Source organism: Strongylocentrotus purpuratus, unplaced genomic scaffold (assembly GCF_000002235.5).
Source record: "Strongylocentrotus purpuratus isolate Spur 01 unplaced genomic scaffold, Spur_5.0 spur5_scaffold_9, whole genome shotgun sequence".
NCBI classification, from domain to species: domain Eukaryota; kingdom Metazoa; phylum Echinodermata; class Echinoidea; order Camarodonta; family Strongylocentrotidae; genus Strongylocentrotus; species Strongylocentrotus purpuratus.
In genome coordinates this window covers 9,653,720-9,665,974 of record NW_022145615.1, presented here as the reverse complement: position 1 = coordinate 9,665,974, position 12,255 = coordinate 9,653,720, and the positions used below count along the sequence as shown (strand labels likewise).

Sequence of the window (12,255 nt, the reverse complement as noted above, 5' to 3'; positions counted from 1 at the left end):
CTTTATAAAAAAAAAAATTAAAAACTCTTTGATTTCTCTCTGCGCTTGATGAAGAAACATTTTTCGTGAGATAGAAGTTAAGTAACTCACACTTCCCTACATTCAACCCAAACAGTGAAGATGAGAGGTGGTGAAATTATCATTTGATTTATTACCCCCTTCCAACGCACAAACACAAAACAGCCGCACCCACTTAATAAATTTGAAGACGCTTATATTGAATTAAGGAAGCCAACTATGACGTAGCTGGTGAAAGCATTAATGTTATTCTCTTCTTGGAGCCAGTTTAGTGAATTATTAGCGTCAAAGCATAATTGTATGACCGCAAGCCAGACGTATTATTCGACGGAGAGGGAAAGCTTTGGTAACGAACACCCCTTGTACTTATTCCCACTTCAGTACCCTGCTTGAGGCGGATTAGTGCTCTTGAGAAGCAAGACGCAAACATTGCCTTCACCAATAGGAGGCGTCGAAAGAACTGCGCAACACTGTTGACTTTCGAGGCATTTGATAAGCGGAACTTGATTGGTTGGCCGTGCCGTGTGGTGAACCTAACGCGCGAGCCGTATCTGAGTTTGACTCGGTTCCATCACAACTTTTTTTGCGGGAGCGTTTAAGAAGAGCGAGTTCACAATGTGTCGCAACATTCTACCGCCCGCCATGGCTCAGTTCGGGGAGCCCGGTGCTGAAGGAGATGCTTCATATTCCAGTTACTCTTACGATATGAACGGAAATTACACACTTGATGGAGGTCTACCGCTTTCCCTGGCGGCTCCGATTTTCATGATTTGCACCGTAATTGTGGGGACTCTTGGAAACGGAGGATTAATTTACATACTCTTACGGAACCGCGACATGAGAAACATACCTAACCTTTTGATTTTGAACCTGTCACTTGGAGATTTTCTTTATCTCACTTTTAATGTGCCGTTTTACATCGCCAATTATCTGTCTGGTTCGCTCAATTGGAACCTTGATTTGTGTCGCTTTGTAAATGCTGTGCAATTTATCTCACAGGGCGTTTCCGTCCTGACTCTGACTGCCTTGAGCACGGACCGATATTACGCAATCGCCCGACCTCTAAAGCAACGGCAGAGCGACTCGACGCGGCGGACTCTCGGGCTGGCTGCGGGGATCTGGCTGCTATCCATTGTGTTCGCCATACCATCCATGGCGCTGGCTACTACGGAAACAGGTGGTTGCACACTATCCTATCAAACCCCCGAGACTAAGGGCTACTACACTTCACTTTTCCTTTTCTTATACGTCATACCCCTGATCATCATATCTGTGTTTTATTCGCTCACAGCAATCGCTCTTCTGAAAGGAACCTTTAAGCTGGAGTCACGGGTTCGACAGGGCGGCAACGAGAAGCGCGTTCGATCACGGACTCGTCTGGCCATCATCATCCTTATCGCCGCCGTCTGCTTCGCCATCTGTTGGTTCCCATTTTACCTGTTCGCGCTCTGGTTCGAGTTCGGGTTTAACCCCAGGCTCTTCAGCAAACCCGCCATGTTCTGTCTCTTTGATATGCACTATCTTCTACCTATGTTGGGATCTTGCCTCAATCCCATCATCCTCTTCGTCATGAGCTCCAACTACCGGCGCCACCTTCGGGATATCTTCAGCTGTTTTCGGTGTAACTCGACAGCGGCCAAACGCCACTTCTCGTCGGCGAAGTCATGGACGATGATGTCACTTCGCACCAACTCTTACTCGCTCTCTCCCAGCAGTGTGACAGAAATGCCAACCAGGTGCTCAACTCACCTGTCATAGCCACATCTCTGGACAGTTTACGAACTCACCAACTTCGAAGCGAACGCCTAAGATCACGAACAAGGGAGAGATAAAAAGGTATACCCTTGATGAAAGATATACTGACATGTTTATAAATTTGTCCATTTACAGCACTATAAACACGGATCTCTACGAAAGTTTTTCGTAGAAACGACTGGTACCAGAGCTTGGTTTGCTTAACAGCCTGTCGGGAAAATGAGTAATTAGTATATAAAGAGATATGTTACTAAAATGAATGAACAAAGAAGAAACCACTGGATGGTCATCTATTTTTTCTATATCATGTAGTCAGAAAGAGACACGCTTTTTTTTTATGTCCCCGTGTATTATTCAGACCGTTTGCTTGTATATATATATATATTGCATTCATGGCGAAATCTAAAGTAGGAAACGATATGAGAGTGTTACTACACCCAGCGAAGCCCTGCAACAAAACAAAAATAGCTGTCATAATTTTCTCAATAGTAAAGGACTCCCGATATATTTATACGATAATTAACAAGGTTTGTCAAAGAAGAAATATAATGTTGATGTTAGTATAAAATTATTGTATTGAACAGCTGAATACTATTTGCCTATCTGGATAACGACATATAAAAAGCCCAGGTTTATTTGACAAGCTATTACTATTTATATGTTTTGGTTCAAGCAATACATCTATCAACTAGGCCTAACACGAAAATACATATTCGTTTACTTATTCATCTTTAAAAAATAGAGTTTAGTAGATCGCAGGATCTTTATTGAAATAGAAGAGGAAGAATATGACAGCGCATGGTATGTTATGTTGTAATAACAGAAAGCATTAAGGCTTTAATGGCTCATAACGCTTAACAAAACGTGTTTATCATGATATGGGACAAGGTTACTAGTAATAGGATATACATTGTGTTCATGTTTGGCTTTAGCTTGGCAAAATGCGGGCATATTTGAGCTCGAAGCAATACATCAAATGACCATGACATGTAATCCATTCAAAAACACTGTGTACAAGTTCACAGTCGCATAATAATAATAATAATAAACAATATTTATAAGGCGCTTAATACTGGTGTCTCTAAGCGCACCATATTCTGACTTAACAATAGATGTAGATGTAGATGCATAGATGTAGTGATCTTATATTTCAAACGTTCATAGCTCTATTTGATTATTATTGGACGATATATTTCACACTTTCGTCATTCTCTTGCCCTATGATTGGTTTAACTCAAAGCTGTTTGAGATTGACCAATTTATTTAATTGACTTGATAAATTCATGAAATTGATGCCTGGGCCTGAAACTTTTAATTTTCAGATTGAATGTCCGAAATGGAAACCGCATTTTATGTGATATCACTGTCTAGCAAATCAGCCCTATATACATAACGTGGAAATCGAAATATATTGAAAGCTTTTTATTTTTTTCAAACATATAGAGATATGGGCAAATCTCGTTGATTTCAAGTGCAGCTTTTTCGCCATGGTCATAAATATTTAATTATAAGTATATATTGAGGCTCAAGTTATCTGCATTCCATTTTCTTGTTCATCCCTCCCTATTCATTGGTATGTTAGATTTGAAAACCATTAGTACCTCCTCATATAATGAAGAAATCTGCGAATCGAAAAAAGTGTATTACCATGATCTTAGTCTGTCAAAATGCTGGATGACCATTTATTTTATTTATTATATTTTGGTTATTGTACGCACTTGTTTATTAAAAGGGTTAACGTAACATAAAATAATACTATTATAATGATCAATTATTGCCCCAGTTAAGTTACAAAGTAAAATAAGAAAAATATTGTCTAAATTAAACAGTATTCCCTATGTATCGGAACCTTTTCTCCTTTATTCTTTCATTGATTCGCAGTAAACATGCAGACAAATTGTGTAAAAAAAGAAGAAGAAGATCTTTGGGAAATTTTCTGATTGAAACAATTGCAAGTCGCAGATAGTACGAGGGAATTATGCTTGTAGGAGTTAGATTGTTCGGAAACCTGGAAGCAATTTGAAGATGAAAGGATATTGCACAATTAGATAATCACTGTGACCTCAGGAGTTGAAGATTAATTTCAAAGAGTGGTCCATATGTCCATAAATAAATGTATCCAATACTCAATTCTGTATCTCAAAACCTTCTGGCACAAGCAATCATCACCGCTATAATCACAGTAACACCGCTAAAGACGGAAGGTGAACAAATTGCTGGAGGTATAGCCGTTTTAAGACAATTACATACATATATAGATCTTATGATTCCCGCAGGATTACTGCATCATAGTTGAGTAAGTTAATCCAATACATTCTTGTTTTAAATTATCGTGTTGTATCCATTGTTTTTAAAGTAATGTTATTGCACTTCACCATTCCTCTCGAAATATTTGATATGCCCCCTAATGGGTTTCTATACACACTAGATGAATTGTTTACGTGAAAGAAAAGGACACATTATATTTTTCACAGCGTATTATTCTAATCCTTCTTTTATAAAAAAAAATATGCATATTTAAATAACCATTTTAGTTTGTATAAATGTTTGTGTGAAGCAAAATAGTTTCGCCTCACAAACTAGAAGACCATTTCGTTTATATATTTTTGTAATTCTACAATTGCAGAAAAAACAATCATTATCAATCGAAAGACTTAAAGGTGTTGTATGTATATTTTTCCATCAGAAATTGCTATTAATGTGATTTGAAAATGCAAAAAATCTTAGCTTTTAAAAAAACTTGGTAACAGTTGAAGCCTGCAAGCTATTGCTAAACTAAAAACTTTATAAATGATAAGAACAGACAATTTTTGTTTATTTTGGTAGCAAATAAAAACATGGGGTTGATAACGTCTTAACTTGGAAACTTAACGTCTTAACTGGCAGTATATCCACTGATAAAATGATAAAGGAATAGTATTTATTCAAGATAAATTAGATTTGATTTAAATTGTAATACCAGTATCTTGCATTGTTCTTTTACCATCATCTATCGGACTTTATTCCAAATGCGTACGATGAGTTATTTAATTGCATTTGCTATGCTAGTGAAACCTATATGCATTGAACGTAGATCCAATAGTAATTTAATTCATTTGTGGCACTTTTTATGATGAGAAAATTAGAGGTTAACCCCTTGTAATGAACCCGGGATTGAGTTTAATAGCGATGTAGCATCCAAACCAAAAGGTATAAAGAGTAAAGCAAAATGAGTTAATATTTACCTTTCTTTCAATGATTTTAATACATTTCTTTAAATATGGTGTTGTTTGTATGATTTGGTATTTGTTGTTTTATACCTTTAGACAAAATAACGATGTCATGATTTTTAGAGTTTACTTTTAAAATGTCGAGAAAGAGGTAGGATTATAATGTTTCGAAGAAATGTTAAGGAAATATGAATCGTAAATGTTTAACGATGTTGCATTTAAGGGGCGTCATATCGATTGTGTTTTTGCCTGCGTTAATCAAGTCAATGAAGGCAAATAGCGCATTACAACATTAAGTCAACCCTGTGATTGCGCTGTTAATTTTATTTAACGGTGTCTTTCTTCAAGTGACTGCGTCGAATACCAGGGATGTGCTGACGCAACCTAAAGTCAGCGACATGACGTCATGTGTGCATCAGAAAATAAAGTCAATATTGACTCTTCCCGAAATTTGTTTTCAACCACTCGGGTCTTACAGCTGACAGAGCTAGCGACTTCGTTCCATTTCAATGAAAGCAACGAAAAGAGTTCAATAATGGTTATTTTAAAAAGTAATTAAAGAAATACCAAGTTTGAAGTTTTTAAAATGAATTAAAGATAAGTATTCGAATTGGTTGTCATGACTCTCCTGACGTATAAGCACTGTGTAGTTGCTGATGAGCACTTTCGAATCTACCCACTTGATTGTACCTACATAGACTTGAGAAGAGATCACGGTAGATGAATACTTCAGAATCCTTATTTTTGAGCTTGTATTGTTTCTTTCAAGATTGTAGTATGTTAGTGTTTGCACTTGAATATAACTTCAGGCAAAGCTATTATTACCAGTGACGTCTTAGTATAAAAGCGCGTAGATTGATTTTAAAAAAATTAAACGACAGACTTGTGATATATATTTAAGAGGATTATCTTTTAAACTTTTCGACTTATTTTCCATGTTTTCTGGTTCGTAAACCCCCTTCCTGTTTGGCTACAAAAAAATATCTGTAACATGGTATCTTCGGAGTTTCACGAAGTGGTGGTAATTATAGCACAATATTGATTTTTAAAATGTTAACATTCTCAACCTCTAATATCTACAACTTTTGTTGCTGATAAAGCAAGTAAATGCGTGTAGACAAGCAACCAGGCGACAAACAGTTTTTAGTCGTCTCCAAAGGACTCGGATATTGATGATTAATGCATTCCCTAATGGCATTAGCACATCAACTTAGTTTCGAACTCGGGACTGCCCGATTACGAGACCACTGCTCTGCCACTAAGCCACAGCGCCTCCTATGCTTTCATGAAATCTCAGCAATTGTTCTTTAATAATGGTTCTTTCTTCTTTCAAACAACAAAACAGATTTTACCGTCAGCTGAGAACCCCCTCTAAACGAATCTTATACTGTTCAGTGATTTTTGTATTGATCTAACATTAGTCTATTTAAGTTTCACAATTTCACCTTTTTTCATAAACACCTCTTAACATTTCATAAGATGTTATATAAATAATTTGATTGCTTCTTCGCTGGTTAACGCCCATCTTAAGTGCAGGTGTGATAGTAGACAAGAGCAATTATTCAACCTCAGTAATTTCAAGCCAACTTTGAAGGACACTTTTAAGTAATTGCTTTTTATGCCTTGGGCGCTGATTGACGCAGGCTGAACGCTTGACTTTGTTTGATTAATTACTCTTGATGTAGGTTATGGTTTCAAACAATAACTAGGTGTGGTCGAAATAACAGGATTTATTTTGGCATCAACACTAGACAATGACAATAATGATTTAATGAATTTAACAAATGAATTCAATGAATACATATTTTTTTATTTTGATTGTCATTTTTGCAATGATGTAAGCTGGTTTACCTAATAAGATGGGGGGGGGGGTGTTTGGGACAGTTTGACCAACTGACGTGACTGACTTATGAAAAGCTGCAAAAACCATAGATCCGACTAACCGCAGACGCCGTTGACTTGTATTTAGTGTGTTTTTTCACAGAAAATATTGAGGCGTCATTCACTTTTGACAGCCTAGATCTTATGACATTCAGTAATTGATATCAACGTTCGAAAAAACTTGACGATTTATTCTGTCATTGATCTGGGTAATACGTGTTATAGTTTACTTTTTGTTTCCGATACGACATACTGTAACATTGCCTCTAGCAAGAAAATAATGTTATTTGATTAATTTTTTAAAGCCAGTGTATACAAACAAATATCAAAAATATTAAAGTCCGTTTCTTCTTTTTACTAAAAAACACAGTTTATCTTTAGATATTGGCAAATTGATTTTCCCTGACAGTGATTCCACACATTTTCTTTTACCACTATAAGAAGAAGGCACAAAGAAAAAAAGTACGACGTTTATCATCATGTATGGGTTAAGGTAAAGACACAAACTCCGACAAGACAGAAACCCACACTGACTATAACTTTTTAAACATCCTCGCAATTGCCTGGGAGCTGAGGCATTTTTAAGCTCAAATCATAGGACATATGTTATTATAGTCAGGAAATCACATAATTATCAGCATTATGGATTGCCTGTGCCATACTTGACCGAAAATAAGTGACCTGTCGTTTCTCCTCCGTTGGTTTTGCTGTATTAAAATTCTTTTACAAAAATACGAACTGCACGATTTCATTGCCCTGGAGTAAACTAATAACATCCTGGTAGATTACGTTTCACAGATCGCAATCCCAAACTGGCTGCTTCATACCTACACACATGCTAATTGGTCACGGATGCATTTAACGTTAACAGCTTTTACTATTTTTCTTGAGAGACGCCTCATATTACTTAGTTAATCCTTTGAAAATATTTTTTACAAGTTTTATATTCAGCGTCAGAGCTGGTATGGATTTGGGGCCCCTCCCTGGAGGACCAGTATTGGGTCAATTGTGCTCAAACATCGCCAGGAGATCGACAAGAGTGGATGAGTGTACTATCATCGACCCTTCGATGGGTCAGTGGTATCTTTGAGGGGCGAGAGAAACAAAGTGACCGGACTGAAAAACACGACCTATCAAAATGGGTGAAAGAAATGCACCTGGTATTTACACACTCATTCGAATGGTGCTCTATTTTTGCTTGGAGCATCCCATTAAGAACATGAACAAAGCATAAATAAACTGACGATTCCATTATTGATATGATCAGTTAATGATAAAAAGCAACTTTTCAATACAGGCGATCATGAAGGGGATATATATATATATATATATATATATATATATATATATAAACCGAACGAAAATATTGGACATTAATATTAACAGTCATACATCAGTAATTTATGCAGAATGTACGGTTGGCTTATCCGACGGTATGACTGTTTACTGTAACGACAAAAAGTAAACTCGAATTAGAGAAATAACGTGTATTAAAAAACAATAACGAATATGATTAGGTAACAGAAAGACTCTAAAAATCTATTCCATAGAAAAGGAAAGACGAACGATATATTTCACAATACCTGAGTAATTCATTTCTATACTACTGACGGACAATTAAGCCAATTTGGCCGACTTTGACCATGTGGATCGCCGCTTAATAGACAGATCTATATTTATTTGTTTACGTTTATGTGTGGTATAGGGATAGATTCCGTGATAATATGCAAATCGCCGTAAAATACTCGTGTGAGGGTATTATCACATTTCCCCTTTTCAAGTTAATAGATAAAACTCTGTACAAAATACGAGTGGTCATGATGCCGGCTAAGAGTTTATTGGTTGCTACATTGATCGTCAAGTAGTATACATAAGTTAATTAATGTGTAAAGAGGGACAAATACCTTATGCATGTGAATTAACTCATCATTATTTGAATGTACATACACCAACTATCCATGTGCAATGCAAACTTATCTATATATTGTTATATAAATGTAAATATAGCAAAAACGTGTGAATCTACTTTCGTTAAAATCTCGATATCATACGTATCCGGTAAAAAAAAAAACGTTATTTTTAATATCATTCTATATACTATTTGTACATGACATATTGTTTATGCACCTTACTAATCGTGCAAATATCTGTGTATACTGTATATACAAATTACATACAAATGAATATATTATATAAGGAAGTGCAATTTTATGAATAATTATTGGGCACATGAGTTTATTTAAATGCTGGACATATTTCACCAATGACATTAGAGTTGACAGATTTGTATGCTATATTGTGAATATTGTGTGGAATAATATGTTATTTCTAGTTATGTATTGAATGTTGATTAAACCAGTGCCTAGATACGGAACACAGAAAAATAGTATTTGATTGTCCATTTGTGTGGAGTTGAAATATCATGGCTTGTAATTGCTATCGATTTTGATTTGATGTGATTTGATTCGAGTTGATGTGATTAGTATCGATATAGTCTTTTCAAACATATAGATTCATGCGCTTTAAAGTAACATTAGCATAACACACATTAACATAATGATGTGAAATATGAAATATATTAAACATTAATTCAACATTATCTAAATAGTTATCCTATTTCAGAGAAGATGACGAAAAGGAATAGGCTACTCAGAAAACGGGAATAGCCACAGGAATTCTTTTTCATGTACTCAAAGGGAAGGAGAAAATATTATTATGTTAGATAAGCTTTCTTCATGAGGAATACATCTAGCTCATAAATTGTATGTCCAGTGTACCCCCACACCCTCCCTCCCCGCTTTCCCACCCCGCTCTACTTCCCCGCTACTCCACTTGATTGAGATTCCGACGGTGTTTAAAGAACGCCGGGCATGCGATCCCTGGTCTAAATTGACCCTTGAGGAGCCGGATAAGCTAGTGCATTGTACTTGAGAACTATCTATGGCTGACCTCATTAAAAGGTAACCAATACCTTATGCTAGCACCCCCCCCCCCCCCCCCCCCACCTCCCCACCTCCACAGTTTGTACAAGTAGAAGCACATGGTGACGTGGGATATGGTGGAGGTAGGGATAGGCAAGCAGAACAAAACCCTCACACACACACGCACACACACACACACACACTTACAATTACAGGCGGAAGTTGGTGTGGGCGAGGGTTTGTTGGTGTGTGTGTGTTTGAAGTGTGAAGTTACACATGGAATCAGATATATCAATTTGATAGACTTAATAATTAATGTTACTAAATGATGAAGATGGTGGTGATGAATTTTATTATTAAATAATAAAATTAACAGAAATATTGATAATAAAAATCGTGACGATCATCCTGACGTTCTTATATAATAAAAGCTATACTAACAGCTGGTCCTGCTATAGCTCATGTACTTTACAGCTTATCACCCTTTTAGTTTTAATTTTTTACATACATGTATAAGTTAAATGAACTTGCTTCAGTCGAGGTTACCATTCACATCCATAACGATCTTGGTCAATGTGTAATTGACGGTCAATGTTGACATCAATACCTCCACTCGACACGTACGGCATGCCAATGACCTTCACGTCAGTCATCAAGAGGGCTATGGCGTGCTTTAACGTCCATACGTCAGGTGTCTATCTGTCATCGACCAAGTCGACAGATAAATTGCGAGCTTCAATTACATGTACAGTGTGGATCCATATTAGTATGGATCCCACTTTCAGGCCCAAAATTCTTTAAGAACCCAGTGAAATTGCTGAAATATATATCATAAGGGAATGGTAGATCAGAAAAAATGGGATAATGGGTGATTTTAGAGCCGCTGGTCATTTGAAAATTATATATCAATGTCCAATATGCCCAGGATGAGGTAGTGTTCATGCGTTACTTTATTATGTAAGTGCAGTCATTTGGAATGGAGACAATGAAACAAATATTGGGTTGACCCAAAACTTGGGCAGATTGGAGACAAATTGATATGCTATGAATTAGGAAAGAAAAGTACTCCTGTTCTATAACTGTCATTGGTCTTTAATAATGTAATGCAGGATAGGGCATAGGTCCACAAGGCACTTGGAAGCGACTTCTACTTAAAAAAAGGCCCTCACATTTTGGAAGACCCTTTCCCTGCGAAATTGTCCTGGGAAACGGTTTCATCTTGTTATGATAATGACCTAGTGTACGTATGATATTTAGCAACATTGAAATATCGTAGTTTTTCAATTAAAAAAAAGGAACCCCTTCCCGTTTAAACAGGTGTTCAATAATTTCTTACCCAGATCAAATATATATTGCAATCCGTCAACTGAGAACCAACAAGGTATTAGCTCATATTCTTTAAATCAAAGTTCAAGTCCTTCTGGCATCCAAAGACAATATTTGTTTTGCACAATACATCTTCTCCAAATGTGTAACATATAACCTTTAAGTAAATAACAAGGCATATATCACACCCACAACGTGTCAGGTCATAGGCAGCCCTCATCAATCTCTCGGATGTTTTATTCAAATAATTACCCGACAAGACAAACATATGTTGCATGTATTTCCCTGGAGGCATCGGCACGTGTTTACGGTCGAGATTACACTTGCAAAGGTCCTTTCAAGGCACCATTCAACACCTAGACATGGTTGTTGAAGAATATGAAATATGGATTAATTCCATAAAATGACATTGTGAACAAAACTTTCTGGAAGCTATTTGGAAATTGTGATTATTAGGTTCATACGAACTGGTTGGTTTTTGATTGATAAAAATTAAAAAATAACCGACACAATGTTGCTGAAAATCACATGCGCTGCAAACAAACGGTACATGTATATGGGACTTAACAAACATGTGCCATGTGGCATGAAAGCTTAATCCAAACATATTAGCTTTTTAACTTCATATTTTTAATATCGGGAGATTTGAAGAGCAACTCTTTTCAGGAAACAGTTCTACTACGATATTCTAAAAAGAATTAGAAAACTAATTAAATTATTTTGCATGTTCAGAAAACAACCTTGTGGCATGAAATTCCAAGTTTTATTAAAGCCTCTCAGGCTTTTCTGTAGTTAACATTCTCGAAAGTTTACAGGAAGAAAAAAGAAAAAGATTTGAGTTCGTCACAAAATCTTCGGAGAAACATGTGCATTGAATAAAATATCGATCCTTGTCAACTGAATTACTGACATCTTCCCTATCTGAGCGAAATGAAAGAAGTCCTAGAATCAATGAGGAAACAAATTAGATGAAACTGAAGTTCACTCTCTTTAGATCCCAATCATTGTTAATCAATAATATGCCGCTCATGGACTGAATATGATCAGGAAAATTGCTTACAAATTGCATGGGGATACGACATGGGGCGTATTGCCCTTTACATAGACCTATACTTTTTCGAAAACGCAGTATGACAGCCGTCGGA

The 12,255-nt window shown here is 36.3% G+C and overlaps 1 protein-coding gene across 1 annotated transcript; it reads left to right on the top strand.

Moving 5' to 3' along the window:
* Window positions 1-383: 383 nt before the first annotated feature.
* LOC577511 (neuromedin-B receptor-like) lies at window positions 384-2,799 on the top strand. The gene has a single exon (XM_011664068.1). The coding sequence runs from the start codon at window positions 634-636 to the stop codon at window positions 1,774-1,776; it is 1,143 nt and encodes a 380-aa protein (XP_011662370.1). The 5' UTR covers window positions 384-633; the 3' UTR covers window positions 1,777-2,799.
* Window positions 2,800-12,255: the final 9,456 nt, after the last annotated feature.

Excerpts from the sequence above, each read along its gene's own strand:
- LOC577511 (XM_011664068.1), top strand. The coding sequence starts at position 634 with ATGTGTCGCAACATTCTACCGCCCGCCATGGCTCAGTTCGGGGAGCCC.